Raw genomic sequence first — 21,474 nt, 5'->3', positions numbered from 1 at the left:
CTTTATGATTTCATCACATTCATATCATACATATGTATATAGTTATTTACTATTCGGCATAATTATATTTATTTTACAGCTTCATAATTACATGGATTATTAGTGTATTCTTAGGGGTATAATAACTTCTATATGCATATTGCGTGATTGATGATGTTGCATCACTACACAACTTGCACGTCTCTATATAGTTAAGTTCTGTCATGGTAGTGCCCGTTTACTTACTCAGTTTAGAGTCTAAGGGTAGAGTGCATATAGTAAATATATTTATTCAGTCAATATCTGAGGTCGTGAGGTCAAGATGGGACTATCAAGCACGTACGCCTATTTGAGCAAGTGTAACACTACCGAATACAAAGACTAGACGTTGAGTGATCTTTAAACTATGATTGAGAGATAGGGATCATAAATCTAGTGATACCTGATGACATGAGGCCAGGATGTCCTTGAGCGGTGGCTCATATTTTTTTCACGTGGTATGATAAAATTGGGTTGAAGGCTCAGATGAATTGTATTGATGTATGATGCTAACTCATAGTAAGGCTTATGATTGGGGTCCTTAGTTTATGGTGGTGGACAATCGATCAGGCTGTTTGCCGGTAATGAGCATGGCGATATTACCACTAGTTGTCTTCCATCCTCGATGGGTGTTGCTTCATATGAGCATTTGATATTACTTATGGTTGTAGCTTTGTGTAAGTCTGAGTTAGAGAATTGGGGTAATGCATATTGTGATTATGATTGGCATATATATATATGTGTGTATATCATGCTATTTTTTTTTACACCACTATTTGATTATAGAGGTATATACTTGCTTGGTTTTATGCTCACAAACTTTTACTGAAATTTTTTTAGATTAATAGATTATCTCGAGTCTATGGAGGAGTTGGTGAAGATTAATTTTATAATTTGTTTATTTATTCTTGTAAAATAAGCTAGATGAATTGTAGCCCCTAAGTAGGTATTTATATTAAATGTATTTATGGATATATATTTTAGAATTTGTTATAACATATAGTATGTCAGACTTCTTTTAGTTTGAGTTATTGTGGAAATATTGAGCTTTTAGCTTGTATATTAAGGTGGTTTCCAACCCATATAAATGCTACATGTACTTGAAGATGGGTGTTTTACTAAGAAAAAAAATATTTAAGCAAATCTTTTGGCATTAAAGATTTGAGACAATGAAAGAAAATCTTAAGCATAGATATGAAGCATGATAGAAAAATAAAGAAGTTGTTCCTATCTTAAAAAAATTAATTGAATAAGTTTTGGAAGTGTTCAATATGAATATTACCAAGATAATTAGAACATCATTTGTCGGTCATTTCAAGTTGAATCAAAGAATAGCCTTCAAATAAGAAGAAATGAAATAAAGAATATACCTTTATTCTTTTGCCGTAAAGAGTTTAATATATGTAATGGTAGACGCAAGATCAAATATAATATATGTGATTTGTGTGATTAGTAGATTTCTCTTAGACCTAAGAAAAGAGCATTGAGTAATTATGAAATGGATAATGAGATAAACACTTCTCATTTATGTCTATATTTTAGATGTGAAAAATCTCAATTGTTAAGCTACATGGACTCTAATATGGCTAGTGATTTTGATACTATATAATTTATTTTGAGGTCTATGTCTACATTTAGAGTGGAGAACTATATTATGACAATCAATGTTTCAAAATTGTCGCTCTTTCTAGTACCTAAGCGAAGTAAAGATCACTATCGAAGTTTAAAAAGAAATGGGTTTAATAACCCCACCTCTATATAGGGTAATTATAAAAGTCATCCCCTGACATTTAAAATGTTACAACTAGAACCCTAAACTAATTAACATTATAGTGTTGCCCTTCCGTTATATCATGGTCCCATTTTTTAACTAAAATTAGTCACGTATAAACTTTACGACAAATATGTTATTAGAATATATAATATTTTAAATTAGTATATAAATACTCTTATTCTACCTTCTTCTTTTTTATATATTTCATTCCTTCATTTCTTTCTTCTTCCTCCACCCATTTGAAATCTTTCGTCTTCGTCCAATCGCATCGAGTGCCTTATCGGCACCTCCGTTCTTTCTATCGGCCTTGGCCCCACCACCCACGTCATCTCCAAGGAGGTTGTCGTCAATCTCACAATTCCCTGCTCGCCTCTACCTCCTCTAAAATTTAGAGAATACTGTCCTCTTGTAGCAATTTAGCCTAAGAAGCATATTCATCTAACATTGTTGTTTCATTCCTGGTGGGATTTTTTTTCTTTGATAGAGCTTCAGAAACTTGCATAGCTAATAAGGAAAAAGAAATCTGGCAACCATTGAGGAATGACAAACAAATCGCATAAGTCAAGATGCTAAACTAAACTTAATACCCTCACAAAAGAATGAGATTAAACCCCTCAATCATCGCCTTATTAATATTAATTTCCAGTGCCTCATTGGCTCTTAATCATCCTCCAAAAGAGAAGAAAAATGCCAAAACAAATGGTAACCATGTTCCTCCACCTAAACTACTCCCCATCCTCGTCTACTTTCACGATGGTGGCTTCTTCGTCGAGTCCTCCTCTTCTCCCAACTACCTCAACGACCTTGTCTTCAAAGCCAACATCATCGTTGTCTCTGTTGAATATCGCCTCGCCTGTAAGCACCCCTTTCCTATAGCCTACGACAACTTCGCACACTATGCTTTTTGTGGGTGGTCGCGTCCTCTTCAATACAGGCACTTGTTTGTTAGCGACTTAGGTTTTCTAATCCATTTTGGAGGTAGAAAGCAAGAGAAGGGAAGAGAGATCTAATTACTTTGGTTTTACGTAAATTTGAGATCGGGGTGAAAAGTTAAAAATAAAATAGTGAAAAAATAGGTCTGACTGAGATCAATCGGTAAATATCTACATTGCGACGATCGTCGGAGGGTGGCTGACTGCCAAGGACGGTGGTGGACGACCGTGTAGTCGGGTGGCTCGTAGTTGAAGAGGGTAGATAGGGTTTAGTAACTTGGAATAATTCTACCGTTATGATCTACTTCTAAAAAGATAAAAAAACTATTTAAGCTATGATAGATTGATAAATACGAGATAATAAAAATAAATAAACTCAATTCTCATTCCTCATTATTAATCATCTCATGACCACTCAGTAAAATCATAGCGAATCAGATTAATATACAAATTATCCATTTTATTTAAATTTAAAATAATAAATAAATTTAATTAACAAACATAGACTCAATTCTACCAAACAATGGTGGTCTGATTGTAACATTTGTTTACCTTTTTTTTTTTTAAAATCAACGTCGAAAGTCAAACAAGTCGCTTCCTATTTTATCTTTCAACCGAACAATAAAAAATGGCAAAATTTCTTAAACAAGCTAATTCATTTTCCTCGCTTACATGCAACCAAACACCAGAGCGCTGACCTCGCCGGTCATCATACCCCTCCCTATCTTCTCTGTCTCGATATATCTCAAAGAGCAATCTTGCTTCGATTCGTTCCAGGTGGTTATCTGAGATCTAACGAATGGCTTTGAGTTTGTCTTCTGCTCCCGTCTCATTGCCCTCGCGATCTGTGGCGACTCTCCGGCTAAATACTAAGGTTTTACGATTTCTCCATTCCCTCTTTTTATCTTCTCTTTTGATGCTTTACGCTCTCAAATCGCTTGCTGAGATTTTGGATCCGAACTCCGTGATTCAGCAGACGGTTGGATTCGCCAAGAATGGAGGCAGCGATCTCTTTCTGAAGAGAAAGGTAGCTCATTTTCTTAATTGTTTTGGTAATGAACAGGTTGTTAACGGAATTAGTATTCTAGCATTTGCGATTTAATTATGTAGTAGGATAATATCTTATAGATATGTTGTAAATGCTTGAAATGTTGGGTAGAGTGCTTTAGTGTGTAGAGTTAACTGGTAATTATCCTTTGTTTCGGTTTTCCACTTGTTGCTGCTATGAAACTTTTATCAAGGTTATTATGGTTTCAATGGAAAATAAACTATAAATGTAACTAGCACTATGTTGACAATACCACCTGACATGGACTATTCAACTAAATCAAGTTTCCTTTGGACTTGCATATATTGATCCTTGGGACACAGATGGTCTGAAAGTCAGGACTTGAACAAAAAGGCATAATGGACAATCTGAGTTTTGAAGATGGTGTGAATCAATAAATTGTTTCTCTTTAGATCTTCTATAGTTATTTCTAGAGTTGTTGACCAGACTGGGCCTCTTATAAATTTACTTATTCAAATAGTCCACCCCCGTAATTCATGGTGTTGGATGAAAAAGCTGAACTTATCAACATTCTATGTAAGTTGTAAAGTGTTGAATAGTTTAAATTTTTTTCCTAAATTGAAAACATTGATATCTTCGGCACTTTATTCCTATTAGGAATATGTACGGAGAAGGAGAAAATTATTTCTTAATTTGCATTTAACTGTTAATTTAAATAAACTAGAGATAAACCATAGAGGTTTATCATGTTACAATTGGATAAACTAGAAAAGAAAATGTCGGATTCAAATCTTGATAAGATAATTCAAATCAAATCTTCCCTCTCTTCACATATCCTTATATTAGTATGTAATTCTCATGTAAAGCAAGGTTCCCAGTATCGGGATCGGGATCGGTATCGGCCGTCCAGAAAAATGATACGTATCGGTCGTATCGGCCGTATCAGCCGTTCGTATCAGATCAGACTATTTTTTAATTATATAAAATTCTAAATATTATTTAAAAATGCAGAAAAATTTAGAAAAAATGACAAAAAAAAAAGAAAACAAAAATTACTCACATATGAAGTCTAAAAACTTAAAAAAATGTATTAACTTACTCAAAATTTAAAACTTTGTTGAATACCGAGCTGGTTCTCGTAAATTTTTATAGTCTTCATCATCATAATCACCATAAGTTTGTAAATATTGATGTCTGGGACCTGATGCTCCAAAAAGTGATTCCATCATACTAGTCATTGTATGGATCTTGTTGTGTGACTTGCGTTTGAGGAGGATAATAACCAGCATTTGGATCTTGTGCCTGAGAATACTGAAGATACTGAGGATAATAACTAGCATATGGATCTTGTGATGGCTCCAAACAATAAATACTCGATGTACCATAATCATAGGAATCAAAATGCATCTCATGACGACGCCGCTGATATGTATATATATCCTCAGTTTCTCTGTCTTCACTCCTTATGCCTCCTTGACTTTCCTCAACAAATTTAGATGGAACGATCTCACCACCATATGTATCATCAGGACTATGACTCGTATCAGCCTCTGCCCTCGTCGTGGTCTCTCCCAATATTTCATCTAACCATGGGTTATCTCTGTCATCTAATAACCTGTCCTCCATTTCTCTGATCCATGGAGTTAAGGGGTCTTCTTCATCAAAAACATTATTTTAAATCAATCAGTTGTTCATTTTCTGCCTTTCTTCTTAAATTTCTCTCCCTCAATCTCATATTATAATGACAAAAAACTAACTTCTCCAATCTTTCCATTGTCAATCGGTTGCGTGTTTTTGTGTGGATTAAGGAAAAAGTAGTCCAATTTCTTTCACACTGTGATGAAGACACAGTTTGACTTAAAATCTTCTTTGCTATTGGCGTCAAATTTGGTGCCTCCTCCCATCCATAAATAGACCACCATTCAGCTGGAGTGTTATGAGATATAGCTGCAACAACTTTAGCAGTACTGAATTACCTAGCTCTCAATCTATATCTCTCCATCTGAAATCAGAAATATATTATTAGCTTATTGATTATATTGAAAGTTAAAACTTGAAACAAATAATAATAAAATTATTTAATTGAATCATAACTCACTTCTTTATCGCACAAGATTTGTTTATGAATATCGGGCTCAAGCTTGCTGATTACCTTTCTAACCCCCAACAAGATTTCACTATCATTATTGACATTTTTAGAGAATTGAAATCTTGGATTAAGAAAATACCCTGTAGAAATTTAAAATTTGTAAATTGTAAGCATTCAAATTTTTAAATATTCATAAATAAAAGTAAATTAAAACTTAAAACTTAAAAGTATGCTTACCAGCAGCGTGTATATCTCTATGTAGTAGTTTGTTCCATCTAGAATCAATCATCTTCCACCACTTCCTATAACTTTGGCCCATATTTTTTTTTATTGATTCTTTAGCTATGTCCATTGCCTCATATAAGAAACCCATCTCAGACTTGTCATCACTGTCTACAAGTCTTAATACTTTGACAAGAGGCTCAAATACTGCGGTGGCAATTGTAATATTATCCCAAAATGTATTTCCAAGAGCCATATTTTTCAAAGTTTCACCTAAAGATTTATCTTTATGTTTCATATTCTTAATTTTCATAGACCACTCCTGTGATGTAAACATCCGCATAATATCATCCTTGTAGCGCATGATGCTCTCCAAGGCTAAAAAGTGAGTGGCAAATCTAATGACGCCGGGTCTGATGATCTCCCTACCACCAGTCATCTGCCTGAGTAAATTAAGAACATAACCATGGTTATATATAAAATTTGTTAACCTCTGACCTTCACATATGACCATATCAATTTCAGGCTCTTTTGCAATATCCTCTAACATCAGATCAATACAATGTGCAGCACATGGCGTCCAATATAAATAAGGTCTTTTAATCATCAGTAAATTTCCAGCAGCTTTATAATTTGCCCCATTATCAGTAACCACTTGGACTACTCTTTTTTCACCGATTTCTTGTACCACCTCATCCATCAACTGACAAATATAATCTGCATTTTTAAAATGAGCAGTAGCATCCACAGACTTCAAAAATATTGTCCTCATGCCAGAGTACACTAAGAAATTAATTATATTTCTTCTGTTTTGTGTACTTCACCCATCACACATCAGTGTACAACCAAATTCATCCCAATACCGTTTAAATGTCTCAATATAAGTATGAAGTTCATCTACCTCTGAGTCAAGATATTTAGTAGCAATATCATTTGAACTAGGAGGGGGAACACCATGCCCTACTGATTGTATAGCATCCACCATAGTGTGATAGTAAGGGCTATCAGCTACATTGAAAGGAATATGGTTGTAGAAGAAAAATTTAGAGATAGCTTTACCAATGTGTTTCTTTGTATTTTTAATTCCTTTGAGAGCTGTCTTGATTGAAGTTTGTGTACGACATCTTTTTTTTTGAAGATATGTATCCATTGGTCCAATATTTTCAGACTCTGCTGTAACACCAGGAGTCCTATGGGTAGAACTGCTGCTCCCATATTCTCTCTCTCCTCGTATATTAACTGATCTAGATCTCTGAAAGTTACCACCAGTGCTTCTTCTCATCTCTTCCTCTTCTCTATGCATATTTCTGCTCTCTTTCATTGCCCTCCTCATCTGTCTGTCCTCCTCATCCTCCTCACTTTGCTCACTGCTATCATCATCAATGTGTACAGGATTATGCATCAATTCTTTACGAATCATTGACTCTCTTTGTTGTGCAGATTGTTTATCCTTCTTTTTGCCAATTAAATGAGCCAACATCTGCTTTCTAACTTTCAAAGACACTTGAGTGCAAGCTGTTACATTTCCTTGTCTTCCAGCTAAATGTTCTTTCAAACGGCTGACACCACCACTCATTTCCTTTCCACACCAGTTGCATTTAACGCGTCTTTTATCTTGTCCAATAGTGCTGCAATGTTGGCACTCAATGTCGATATCATATGACTTCTCTTTTGGAGCCATTAATATTTTAGCTCTGCAACTAAAAAACATAAATAAAAATTAAAATAAAATATAGTCTCTACTCTCTACTGCTGCATGCTGCACTTGCTGCAGCAGCAAGCTGCAGCAAGCAGCAATGCTGCTGTGAGCTGCTGCAGGTGCAGCTGCTGCATAATGGAAAAAAAAAAACTGAAAAAAAAACTTACCGAAGGTCGTCGGAGATCGAGGTTGTCGGATAACGTCGCCGGAGGTCGAGATCACCGGAGAGATGGAGATCTACTCACTATTCAGTCATCGGTGAGAAAGAGAGTAAGAGATCTGTGAGAAAGAGAAAAAGAAAGAAAAGAGAGGAAAAGAGAGAAAGAGAGAGAGAAAAGGGAGAGAGGCAGGTTGGGAGGGGGGGGGGAAGGGGGGGTGTTATTGATGTCCCCCGGGTCGGATCCGACCCGTTCCTACCCGTTTTGGTCGGGATCGGCCGATCCCGACCGAAACGGATCGGGTTTCGGCCGAAACTGACTGGTTTCGACTGGGATCGGGATCGGCCGAAACTGGGAACCTTTATTGATTTGATCAATGTCTTATGTTTGATATAAAATGCTGAATAGATTAGCATTTTATAACTCACATAAAATATTCTTATATGATTTTCAGTCAATTGAGGTGTTTTCCAAGAGATTTTTTTTTTTGTAATTGTTGTTGTAGCTTGGAGATATTTTAGCCCTAAGCATGTCTAGTTTCATCAACCAACTTTTGTTACTTGAATTTATCATTACTATATCAATTTCCAGTAGCATTGTTGATATCACAAATTCACAACCAGTTGGATACACACTGTCTTCTTAATGACCAACACTACCATTCTCAAGAATTAAGGATCAGGTTCTGCCACAGTTTGATAGGTGAAAATGATGGAAAGAATTAAATGAGAATAATCAAGATGTGCAAATATTTGTGGCAAGTTTCTAGGGAAAGTTAAATGGCTAAAGGAATTAAGGTGAGGAAGAGTGAGGAAATAAAGAGCAAAGTTCTGGACATTTCTCAGTATAATTTAATTGGTGACCTAGAGGGAATCTCGTTGTTAGGAATGAGTTTCACAGAAGATAATCTAATTGTAGATGGATCAAGGACATACATGCTATCCTCAAATTAACCATAAGCCTCCCTGTGCACAAAACTATTGATAAAATTATTTCTGCCTTTTGCTTTTTATGTCAGTTGCCATGCATCCATTAAAACTGATTTTAATAGTTTCATCAACTTTTTTATATCTATTAGCTCAAGAAATACACATATAACATATTTTATGCTTCAAGTCTCTTAATTTGTTATCTCTTAATACAGGCTTTTATTCGTGTTGGCATGGCTGCTGCACTAAATTTTTCTCGTTTTGAGAGTGTGACTATGGCTCCTCCAGACCCAATTCTTGGGGTATCAGAAGCATTCAGAGCAGATACTAATGACTTGAAACTCAATCTTGGTGTTGGTGCCTACAGAACAGAAGAACTCCAACCTTATGTATTAAATGTAGTTAAAAAGGTACAGATTTTTGCCACATACTTAATATTAAATAAAGTCATGATATTAGGCAAAGGAAGGCACCATGAATATACCAATAGTTTATAATTTTCTTGAACTGTTCATTTCTTTTGTTCCTTTTATACCATCTAAAACTCAAATAGGAAAAACCAATCAGATCCTGACTATGTTACTTAGGGCATAATATGTTTTTAATTTATGTTGTAGGCAGAGAATCTTATGCTGGAGAAAGGAGAAAACAAGGAGGTACAATGAAAGTAAAGCATTCGATTGAATGGATCATGCAGTCATTCCTCTCAGTCATCTGATGTTTACAAGCTTTGTTTACGGTTTCTGATGCAGTATCTGCCCATTGAAGGTCTGGCCGCATTTAATAAGGTGACTGCAGAGCTACTGTTAGGAGCAGATAATCCAGTCATCCAACAAGGAAAAGTATGTAGTATTTTCTTGTTTTAGTCTAATTGACATTTTATAATATTTCACAATGAATATGAATTTCTTTCTTTATTTGCAGTCTGTTAATGATTAATGAGTGCTACCTTCCTCATCTAGGTTGCTACTGTTCAAGGTCTTTCAGGGACGGGATCTCTGCGCCTTGCTGCGGCATTTATACAGAGATATTTCCCTGCAGCAAAAGCTTTAATATCATCTCCAACTTGGGGTATACATATTTGTGGAAGATGTTCTCCTGTGCAGCTAGAGTTTCTTGCATCTGTGATTTTGTGACTAATTTCTATACTTCAACAGGAAATCACAAGAACATTTTTAATGACGCTAGGGTTCCTTGGTCTGAATACCGATACTATGATCCAAGAACTGTGGGGTTGGATTTTGATGGAATGATGGCAGACATAAAGGTAATTTAGTTTGGATTTACGCACAATCATCACTAGTTGTACTTTAATGAGAAGGCACAGATTTTAATAGCCATGAACAGTTTTTGACTGGTCGTGTATTGTTACACCAAAAGAAAACTATTGGGTGAGAATGAACTAGATAAGATAGGTCTAGGATATTGTCATACCCTTATCAATGTCTATGACCACTTATCTTTCCTGAATACAAGTAGGAATTTATATATTAAATGAATAATATGGCTTGTAAGAATATTTGTTTATGGTGGATACAGGATTGAATAGATATCAAATACATATAGAGAAGTATGTAGAACAAATATATTGAGGATCCAATTACAAACTGTAATGCTAGGAAACTAAACTAGGAAGTCTAGGTTATCTTTATCTGGTTAAGTGTATGGATATAGGGAAACTTAACCCGATCCAGATTCTATAGCAACACAGACAAACCTTATCCATGTCTGATATAGTCCATGAAGAAACCAGATTGGCTGAATCATATCTGTTTTTTAGCTTTCTTGTTAGGTATGTTGACTATTTCTACATCTAACAGGCCCCAATTATTTCTACTTATTTAGCTCTTGTCCTTTGTGAATAAAAGGTTTGCCATATCCACTCTCTTCCTTTTGGTCAGTTTTTACTTGGGCACCTTCCTCTTGTATTGACTAATTTCTCCTTGTGCACTATTAACTTACAATCTTCTCTAAAAATTTAAGCTCTTTGAAGGCGTCATGTTTTTAATCTTTATATTAAACACTCCTCATATTTGGGTTTGGGATTTTTTAATAGACCCAATGCCTGGATTCTGAATTAATCATTGGAGGTTTTATATTTAATTGGCAGACAGGCATGGCAGAATTGAAACTTAGGATCTCCCATTCTAATACAATGTTAACTTACCATCTTCACTAAAACTTTAAGTTGTCAGATAACCATAGTTTTTTAGTCCTTTATATTCTAACATGCATTATATTTTATTCATCAATAGAAATGTTTAAGAACTTTTCCAAATCTCAAAAATGAAAAGGAGCCAATAGTCACTATGGTTGTATTTGATCTGAGGTTAAGCCCTGAACATGGTTAGCTAGCCTAATTTCTTAATTTTGATTTAGATACATTGAACTGGGCTAAGAAATATGGTGTTTGGTTGCGAACTAGAAAAACTATAATTATTACTTTTGATGTAATGCAAAAAAGTGAAAAATGTATTGATTTTGTAATATATAAAATTAATGGACCTCTTTGATTTTTATAATAAAAAGTGATAGATTTAAATCATGTCAAGGATAAAATTAAAATCAATTTGAATTTATATTAAAACTTTTATTTTATTTATTAGGGAGTGAACTTGGTTAGAGATAAAAAAGATAAAAAGATATTTTGTTAGTAAACTTGGCTAGGGGCTAGGGGTCCTTGGCCATGTTCAAGGGCCCCCTCCCCTTTCAACTCAAAGCAAACAAGGGCTATTATTTTAGCCTTTTGAACCCTTAACAAGTTCCAAATCTTCAAATCTTTTGGCACCCTATTTGCAACTGAAACTAGCATAATACTAGAATTTGCTGAACTAAGAGATACGCAGCCCACTTTCAGTAGTATGGTAGTATCTAATGAGCATTTTCTTCCTTTTACGTGCATAAATTTGTTACTTTGTTGTAACTTCATATGGCAAGCTGTTCTTTCTTGTTGAAAAATAGAATAATTACTTTTCTTATTTCAGCTTACTGATTGTCATTTATTCATTTAATTATTCCACAATTAGGCAGCACCAGATGGTTCTTTTGTTGTGCTACATGGCTGTGCTCACAACCCAACAGGAATAGATCCTACTCCTGAACAGTGGGAAAAACTTGCAGACGTCATTCAGGAAAAGAATCACATCCCATTTTTTGATGTCGCATATCAGGTAAAATATTTCTCGAAGTGAGTAATATCTTTCTTTGTCTTTTACATTATTTGTTCCTGAGCATTGAAATTTTATAGGGATTTGCCAGCGGAAACCTTGATGCAGATGCATTCTCTGTTAGGATGTTTGTCCAACGTGGTTTGGAAGTATTGGTTGCTCAGTCTTATAGCAAGAACTTAGGGTTATATGCAGAAAGGATTGGAGCAATAAACGTTGTTTCCTCATCCCCGGATGTTGCAGACAGGTGCTATTCTGCCTTTCTTCTGTATGTGATTTACATAACACATTCAAAATTGTTGATTTAACATTACTTCATGCTTTTTCATGATTAGGGTAAAGAGCCAGCTGAAAAGGTTGGCACGTCCAATGTATTCGAACCCTCCTGTTCATGGTGCTAGGATAGTGGCCAATGTTGTTGGTGATCCAACTCTCTTCAGTGAATGGAAAGATGAGATGGAAGAAATGGCTGGGCGTATTAAGAATGTCAGGCAGAGACTCTATGATAGCCTTTCTCAGAAAGACAAAAGTGGAAAGGATTGGTCCTTCATTCTGAGACAGATCGGCATGTTTTCCTTTACTGGATTGAACAAAGCACAGGTACTGCTATTTCTATTATCTGATCTTCTGCTTTAGTATTTATTTCTCAAGATGCAACAAAGATCATCCCATTGCAAACAATGATTTTTACCTTTTCTTCCATATTCTCTCATATCGTGTATTTTGTTCTCTCAGAGTGATAATATGACAAACAAATGGCATGTGTACATGACCAAGGATGGAAGAATATCTTTGGCTGGACTATCTCTGTCTAAATGTGAATATCTTGCTGATGCTATCATTGATTCATTCCACAATGTCAGCTAGAAGATTTTTAAACTTTGAGCTTTAGTTCTGTCTAAATTGCTATGCTGGGAATTTTTCCAATCATTTCCCACCTCGAGTAAAGTTGGAAAACTTTATTTTCCTAAATCAAGTTTCTTCAACTGCAGCCATTGTGTAATAGTATAGTTAAAAATAAGCATATTTCATCTAACTATTTGTGACATTTAAGCTACAATAGTAACTGCAAGATTGCATGTTGGTGATAATTTTTGCAGTGCTTATGTAGTGTGCTTGTTTGCTTTGTGAGATATGTATGTTTGATTTCAATGGTAAGATCAAATATAAGTAATTTCTGTAATGAAGCAGGTAAAGATGGAGTGGAGAAATTCTTTTCTTAGCTTATGCCTGAAAGATAGTTCTATTGTGGAATAAGAAGAATAAGAAAAATCTCATCTAGATATAAGTCTCTTTATACTAGTATAAGAAGTAATTCAATGTTAGTATTGTAATGCTTATTTATCTTATCTTCTCTTCTCTTTTATTGAATATTTTTATATTATTATTTTAATTATTCTCTCTTATCTCTTCGTTCATCTATTATAAATAATATTTTAATCATTTGTTAAATTGCTGTTTCAACTTTAGGTCACATCAAGCATAAAGATCACTCTCTTTCGACTTTCTCTTTTTATCCCCTCTTTGTTAATAAATAGTATTTTAGCCCTTTTTACTTGTTAAATAAGAATAAGCTTATTCTAGAATAAGTCTCCTTATTCTGGTGTAGTAATTAAATAATATTTTATCTTATTCTAGTATAATAATTTATTATTCTCTCTCATCTTATTTTATATAACTTTTAAAAAATAATTTAATAATAATCTATGATTACTATTTTGTCTCTAGATTAGATAATATTTAACCTATTAAATACCAATTATTTCGGCTACAGTTTATATTTTCTTTCTTATCTATCTCTTCTTCTTTTTTTCAAATTTTAGACATTTCACCTACGGTTGAGATTTTTTTTTCAAATTAGTAAATTTTATAAAAATAAAAATAAAAAATATTAAGCCCGTACACTTTTCTTGCAATACAAGTTTATAATCCCGCATTACACCGCAATGCGGGCTTATAATCTTGTATCAATCTGTAATGTTTATTCAGTTATTCTAGTGTATGATTATTTTATATAAAGTGTGGGCTTGTAACTTCACAATACACCGCGGTGCAAGCTTATAATTTTATTTTAATCCGTAGTGTCTATTCATTTATTTTAGTATATGATTATTTTATATAGAGTGCGAGCTTATAACCCTGCATTACACCGTAGTGCAGACTTATAACCCTGCATTACTCTCGCAGTGCGTAGCTATTTATTCATAATGTAGGTATATATAGTATTTTAAGTTCACAGTTTAAAAAAAATAATATTATTTTAGAAGAATGTTATTTACTACTGCCACTTTAATGTATAGTCAAGAGTATTTTTATTATTGGCTATAAAACATCACTAATTCCCAATACAATTACCGTATTTTAATATCAACTTTATATCACATCAAATATAATTATAACACATTATACTAGTATTGAACTAAACACTACAATAGCTTATCTTAATATTAGCCATCTTCTTCCGATATTAAAAATTGGAATACTTATGCTTATTCCATCCCTATTCTACAAGTAAACGAGGGTTAGTTATTTGTTAAAATATTATTTAAATTTATGTCACATTAATTATAATTATTAGGCATTGTACTTTTATATAATTAAATATTAGAGTAGCTTATATTAATATAGACTCTCTTATATTAATATAAAAAAAATTAGAATAGTTATACTAGATATCGACCCTATTACAAATGATCTGTGGAGCAATTAAAAAGAAGAAGAAGATCTTTTACATATTTTTGAAAATTAAAATATTTAATCAAGTGAAACACAACTAATTGAAAGGTGCTTGCAAACCAAATAGCTTTAAGAGATATCACAATCAAGAGCTAGATGTTCAAGAGTTCCATCGTATAAAATTGGAGACAACATTCTTCATCAAACCAATGGGTCCTCCAAGTTGGGAAGTAAGATTTGATAGGATTTGGCTTAATTTGACATCTCCAAAGGGAAGTTTTTTGAAAGAGAAAAGAAGCAAAAGGAAGATGGGACTCATGACCTAACACAATTATTCGGATCCTGAATCAGATCAGGAGAGTCCCTAAACTCAAAACAAACAAAGCCTTACATAATTGGCACCGTAAAGTTTTAATAGATCATATTCATCAAAATATTCTTCGAATAATTTCCACTGAGATCATTAAGCTCCTTCAAATATATTATTTTATTAGTTTTAAATAACTAGTTACGGTTAAGATTAAACATAACCCTGTAATTTTTCTTAAGAAGATTTAGGGATAAATAATTTACACCCTAGACTCTAAACCAAAAGGATACTTTGGTCATTCTTTAAATATTCTATACAAAATTAACCATAATATTTTTTTAAAAGTAAAATTGATTAAAAGAAAATTACATTTTACTCTCGTTGTTAGGATCAAATTTAATTTTATCTCTTATAGTTTTATTTGACGAAACTAAGGTTTGAATATGAATATATACTCCAATTATAAAGATATGATAAAAATATTATTAGTTTAATATATTTTTATATAATAATTATTTGAAATCTGATCGATATTATTTTAAATGTGTTGGAAAACTTATCTAATCTTAGTGTATAACTTTATATTCAAATAGTATCCAAAAATTCAATTTGTGATTGTCTCTTAGTCTAGACCATGGATAAAATGACACAAATAAAATTACATATATGAGTTAAGTGAATTTCGATGTAATCATAAAAAGATAAAATATAATTTTTTAAAAATTTAAAGATATTTATAATATTTTAAAAGTACAGTGATGATAATTATGATGTAGAGATTTGGGTGCTCATCAGCATTAATATTTGATAATGTAACAAAGAAGAATTGAATTTTCTTTTTTAACTTTTTCAAAAGAAAGAGAAAAGAAAAATATTCCCTCTGCCTTTTTGGCCAAAGGCCATGCTACCTACCTCCTTTACATTCATTTTTTCCTCCTTTACATTCCTTTTATAGTCATTAGACAAGCTTTAGCAAGTGAGCCCCAAATTTAATGCAAACTTTATTAGGCACTTCACCCCTAAACTTCCACCATCTTCATTCTCTTCCATGCCCAATTAGATCATAAAATATTGGGAGAAGAACAACATTCACATCATATCTTATTACAAATTTTATAGTTCAAAATTCTATTTTCTTTTTTTTTTTGTGAATTATTGAACTCTATAGTCATGTATATAACTTCTTTTTTTTATCGATTTGCTAATCTGCGCGACGCTTTATTTTTTTTACAAGATAAAATAAACTCAAAGTAAAAATAGTATAGATGTAAAAAATAAAAAAAATAATTTAATAAGTTAGAGAAGATAATATTTCTTTGATTCTCACTTTTATTTTAATTCACTATTTTTTATATTTTTTCATAAGTAAAATGTTTAAGCTGCAAAAAGAAACTTAGCTATTAAAATTCCTAAATATCTTTTCTAGGAGGCAGGAGATAAAAACCAATAGTCTTAAATATCTCACCTAACTAGATAATGTCACAAGTAAGGTCATCCAAAGTTAACAAAAGTAGTTACCACTTATCCGTTTAACAATACAACAACAAATAAGTATTAGTCTTGCCTACTTACCGTAGTGTCTATCGACGATGATGGCTAGACCTTTGGACATCCTTGACACTTTGGTTTTGACCAAAATTTCGATGGGGCGTCACACACCACTATCGCAAAATGGTTGAACACTTCGATAACACTTTGACTTCAAAGTCAATCTTCCACTTTATATTATTCATCAAATATCTCATAACTTATACATGTGCTCATACATAAAATTTAGATATATTACATGACTATAAATTATATTTTAAAATATAATTTACTAATTACATAAGTACAAATAAAATCTAACACGTATCTTATTTAACTTTTGAGACACTTATAAAGAGTATTTTTAATTATTCTGTTTTGTATTCTACTAAAATAAGAGTAAAACGATTCTCAAAAGTTAAAAATAATTTTACGCAATAATTCAAAAAATAAATATTTATAATAATTAAAAAAACCTTTTATAAATATAGATAATAACTTAAAAGTCTAAGTGTAATTATCTCTAAAATTAGAAGAGATCCTCTTTTGAGAGATAAGAGACAGTTTTCTTAATACTAAAATCAACCCAACTAAATTTGAATATAACAGAAATAAACTTTTTATTTACAATGTCTTATCCTAATTAAAGAAACAGATAATTATTCTTGTACCATCATAAATTTTGGTTGACACATAAATCCCTGAATTATTAAAAATATCTAAAACATCTCTTTCGGTTAGATTTCTATTATAATTTTTATTCGTATTTATTTTTATATTTTAGAGAAAAGAAGATAAAAGAATTTTAATATATTAAAATACATTTATCCGGATTTGTTGAATTTTGATATTTATGATAGTTCACGGTATATATACGGCGTATTTATTCTTGTATTTTGTAGAAGAAAAGAAGAGCGATAAATTTAAATTTATCAAAATATATTATAATTTAGGAGTCTATGTGTAAAAAATAAATTTTCTTCAAAAGATGTATATAAAAAGTGATAGTCTAAAGAATAACCAAAGCACCCTTTGGCGTGCTTGCTACGCGCATTGCTCGTGCACGTGAAGGATACGTGCTCCGGGTCCATCGTGGCGTCCGTTCTCATTCTCAACCGGCCTTCCCCGCTTCCATTGGCGACCACGTCGCGTTCGTATCGGAACGGAACCGGTTCGGCCACCGGCAATACCGGATCGTGGCGCTTATCGGTTTCCCCTCCGAAACCGCCACTCGGGCCGGTGGGCCGACCCATAGCTGTCGGTTGTTGACGTGCACGTCACCCCACACGGGCGACGACTCGTGTCCCGCGCTTTAACCTGGTCCAACCTCTCATGCTCATTATTATACATTTATAATCAACCCCTCCCCCCCCCCGAGCGGCAACCACCCCTCGACGTTTTATTAATAACGGAAGTGCCATCCAATCGTTGATTCGACGTCCCCGTCAACACCATCATAGTACGGGCCCACAACATGTGCTCCAGTTGATGGCAGGACCGTAATTTAATGGAATCACGAGGGCATATACTTTTGTTCGAAGATAATTGCGTCCCTCGGTGGTTTACTTGCCACCTCAGGGGTTGCCCCCGAATACCAAACGCGCACCGACTTATTCCAACGACCGTCCGCGTACGATTTGGTATGCAACACGATCATAAGCCGTCCAATTCTTCACCGACTCAAGATTTGACGTATGGACGGCTGATAAGGAGTCCGCGTAAAGTAAATTCTCTGGCCGAACAAAGACCTCCCCTTCCCTATATAATGCGATGCCGGCCTCTCCTCTCTCTCTCGTTCTTTATCCTTTCATTAGTCTCTTATTAACCTTCTAGGTAACCTCGCCTTTGCAATGGCGACGGCGGTGCTCCGATCCCACGACTGCCTCAAAGGCAAGTTCCATCTCGATGCCTTCGGATCCCGTCCTCCGCCTCCGACGAAATCTCACAGGAGAAGACCTTCTCGCCCCTCACCTTCTACTTCCCCTTCCCCTTCCTCCTCCCCTCCTAAGCCCGGGCCGGTCCATCCGAACCGGTCCTCCCCTCCCACTGCTACCAAGACTGGCCGGTCCAACCCGGTACGATCTGGCCGGAGGAAATCACCGTCGCCTGAGAAGGATAACCAACCGCGCCGGCCCCTCGTGATGGAGGAAGTCACGATCCTAAAGCGCCGTGAGGGTTTCGCCTCGCCGCTATGCTCGACGAACCCGATCGGGCCGGATCCCGAGGTTTTGCCGAGGAAAATCAGTTTCCCGCCCTATTCGGCTCCGATCTACGCTGGTCCGGCGTTTTGCGGCTCGTCGCCGGAGCCGAGCTCGCTCCCCTTCCCTACTTCTTTCCTCAGAAAGGCAGGCGGCTTGGGGTTAAAGAGCGAGAGCGATGACGCGACCAGGGGTCTCCGATGCCTCCTGCGACTCGGCGATCTGGCTTGATCCGCTAGGGTTTGGATCTGCCAGAAGCGATTATGGCGTGAAGAATCTCAGATCTCGGTGGGAATATGGAAGAGGAAGAAGGGAGATTTGTTGGCTCTCTCTTCCCTCCTCTTCTGTGTTCGACGATTTGTCTCCGGTTAGGTTTTTCTCAGATCCATCCTCTATTTTTTCAAAAGGAAGGTGTGAGATCGGTGGAGAAACCGGAGGAGTTGTCATGGTACGGTATCTTGTGAATTTAATGGTCAACAAAAAAAGAGGAAAAAAAGAGTTTTAAGATAGATGGATGATTGTAATTTTAGGGTATTAAAAGGTTGTTTCTTTTAGGGATATCTTCTCTGTGGTTTCAATTCCAAGTAGTAGGTTCGTAGAACGCGGTTTGTTTCAAGTCTTTTAGGGGCTCTGTTTCTACTTATTAGCTTTTGTTTGGGAAAATTAGGGCTGTATCTGTGTTTGAGTTAATACTAGTGAATAAAATCTGTCTTGTTATTAGTAATATTGGCTTTCCTTTGTGAACTTGCTTGTTATCTGCTCTTCTTTTATTTTTCTTTTATTTTGTAATATGTTGCTTAAAATTATTTCTTCTGAGATCTTTTTTAATAGTTGATTGATAGAGTTCATAAATTTAATCATAACTAGATATAGGAGTTGATCCTTTTTAATATATAAATTGAAATATGGGCTATTCTCTTTCCAGGAAAGGGGTCATAGATGGGTTAAACGACCACAGAGATATAATCTATTCTGAATAAAATTCTACCTTCTCTTCCCATATCTTAATGGTCAATCTGAATGGTAAGTTGGGTTGTCAATGAGTTGGCCAATGGGCTTCACTTTGAACTAAAATAAGAGACATCTAGACCGGCAAAATAATTTGTAGTTGTTGGTTGGCACTGAGGAGAAGGGCCCTAGCTTTTTCCCTATTCTTCCCTATTCCAGCCAAGTTTACTATTTTTTATTACTTTGATATTAATATTATGTCGCATTAAATATAAATATTAATTTTTAAACTAATATTTAATTAAACTATTAGAATAATTTATAGTGGTATTAACTCTTTCATTAAAAATTAAGGAAAAGAAAATTTAGAATTCTACGGGTGGATGGGGCTTTAAAAATTATAGTCATGGTTGCTTTGGTACCAGTGCTTTGTCATCAAACCAATTTAAAAAATTAATATTATCATATAAAATCTATACTTTGAACTCGTCATTGTATTTGACAATTAAAGTCCATTACCAACTATGCTATAATATATTACTCTAAATTTATATATATATATAAAGCTAATTTGAGCCGAGCTCAAGCTGAGTATAGTCTAGCTTGGCTCTGCTTGATTAGCATTTTGACCTAAAAAGCTCAATTTGGGTTGGCTCAAAGTCGAGCTCTAAACGATCTGAGCTCACGAGCTTTTTTCTTTACAGCCCTCTAACTACTCCTAGTTTGTGACTTTAAGGCCATTCTGAATGAGTTCAAGCATACTCAAACCTCAATAATTAACAGAAAGGTATTGTAACACATTACACATACAAGAAGAACTCATGAAAGAACTGGGAAACGTTAAGATCAGAACATTATTCAGCTGAAGAATGCACAAACTAATTACGATCAGAGTACTTTGCAATTTGAAGAATGCACAAACCTTTACGACGCCACATATTGCTTGCTCTAAATTGGTTCCCGTGTATGAGTAATCCAGCAAATCAGGCAAAGAAACTTCTATCAAATTATAAGCAACAAGAGATTATATGAGGGGTTCCATATGATATCTTCCAAGAATAATAGGTTTCAGAAGGTGAGGATTGTAGGCCATCTTTCTGACATACAGATGGGTTTAAACAAATTGACAGCACACTTGTATTTCTTGATAGTATTCTGCTATCATTTTCAAGACGAGGACATGCCAAAACAAACCCTCTTTCTCAGCCATAAGGAAACAAAAGCAGAATTAAGGGACATGCTGAGAAAACAAACAGAAGATAAAGTAGATGCATATGACCTGAAATCCATTGATTAAAAGGTCATACAATGGATGAGGGCAATTTCATAAGCCAAAAAAAAGGGTTCTCATCTGTGACTCATGCACATTTAGATCCGCCTTGTGATAATGGAGCAGCTGAACACCCATAGGAATGACCTAGAGGCTATTGCTAGACATTCATGTGGAAGAAACTTTTCCAAAAATCCTATTTCTGCAATATTGAGTCAAATTGTGATGGAAGCTGATAGTAACAATGTCCTAACATCATAGAACTTTCAGTTTGATAGCTTTCACACAGCTGATAATTCTCTATTTTGTGTTATATGTGAAGTAAGATAAGATATCGAATACTTAAAATCGTAAAAGATATTCAGATCATCTAAGCTTTTATATAAAAAGGAACTTGCAATATGCAAAGCACGTATACAGATACAATATGATATGAGACAAGCACGCCGATAAGATGAATCTTAAAAAAATAATATGATATGCCAAGAATACATATATATCATATATATAGAGAACATATATAAATTTGTGATTTGTGTACATTCATT

The 21,474-nt window shown here is 34.4% G+C and overlaps 1 protein-coding gene across 2 annotated transcripts; it reads left to right on the top strand.

The window, feature by feature from the left end:
• Positions 1-3,378: 3,378 nt before the first annotated feature.
• LOC140760110 (aspartate aminotransferase P2, mitochondrial) lies at positions 3,379-13,088 on the top strand. Of its 2 annotated transcripts, none has more exons than XM_073096925.1 (11): positions 3,379-3,598; positions 3,701-3,751; positions 9,046-9,240; positions 9,448-9,486; positions 9,583-9,672; positions 9,793-9,901; positions 9,988-10,097; positions 11,857-12,000; positions 12,078-12,244; positions 12,333-12,597; positions 12,733-13,088. In XM_073096925.1, the coding sequence occupies exons 1-11, from the start codon at positions 3,524-3,526 to the stop codon at positions 12,862-12,864; spliced, it is 1,377 nt and encodes a 458-aa protein (XP_072953026.1). In that variant the 5' UTR covers positions 3,379-3,523; the 3' UTR covers positions 12,865-13,088. The 2 variants fall into 2 exon arrangements, with proteins under 2 accessions (XP_072953026.1, XP_072953025.1); XM_073096924.1 differs by having other exon boundaries at positions 3,698-3,751.
• The last annotated feature ends 8,386 nt before the right edge of the window (positions 13,089-21,474 follow it).

The sequence above is a fragment of the Typha angustifolia genome, chromosome 5, assembly GCF_048772165.1.
Source record: "Typha angustifolia cultivar Huaian chromosome 5, ASM4877216v1, whole genome shotgun sequence".
NCBI lineage: Eukaryota > Viridiplantae > Streptophyta > Magnoliopsida > Poales > Typhaceae > Typha > Typha angustifolia.
This window is presented reverse-complemented; position numbering and strand designations above follow the sequence as displayed.

Coding starts and splice junctions, on each gene's coding strand:
- LOC140760110 (XM_073096924.1), top strand. CDS start 3,524: ATGGCTTTGAGTTTGTCTTCTGCTCCCGTCTCATTGCCCTCGCGATCT. Junction 12,001..12,077: donor TTTTTGATGTCGCATATCAG/GTAAAATATTTC, acceptor GAAATTTTATAG/GGATTTGCCAGCGGAAACCT. Junction 12,245..12,332: donor TCCCCGGATGTTGCAGACAG/GTGCTATTCTGC, acceptor TTTCATGATTAG/GGTAAAGAGCCAGCTGAAAA.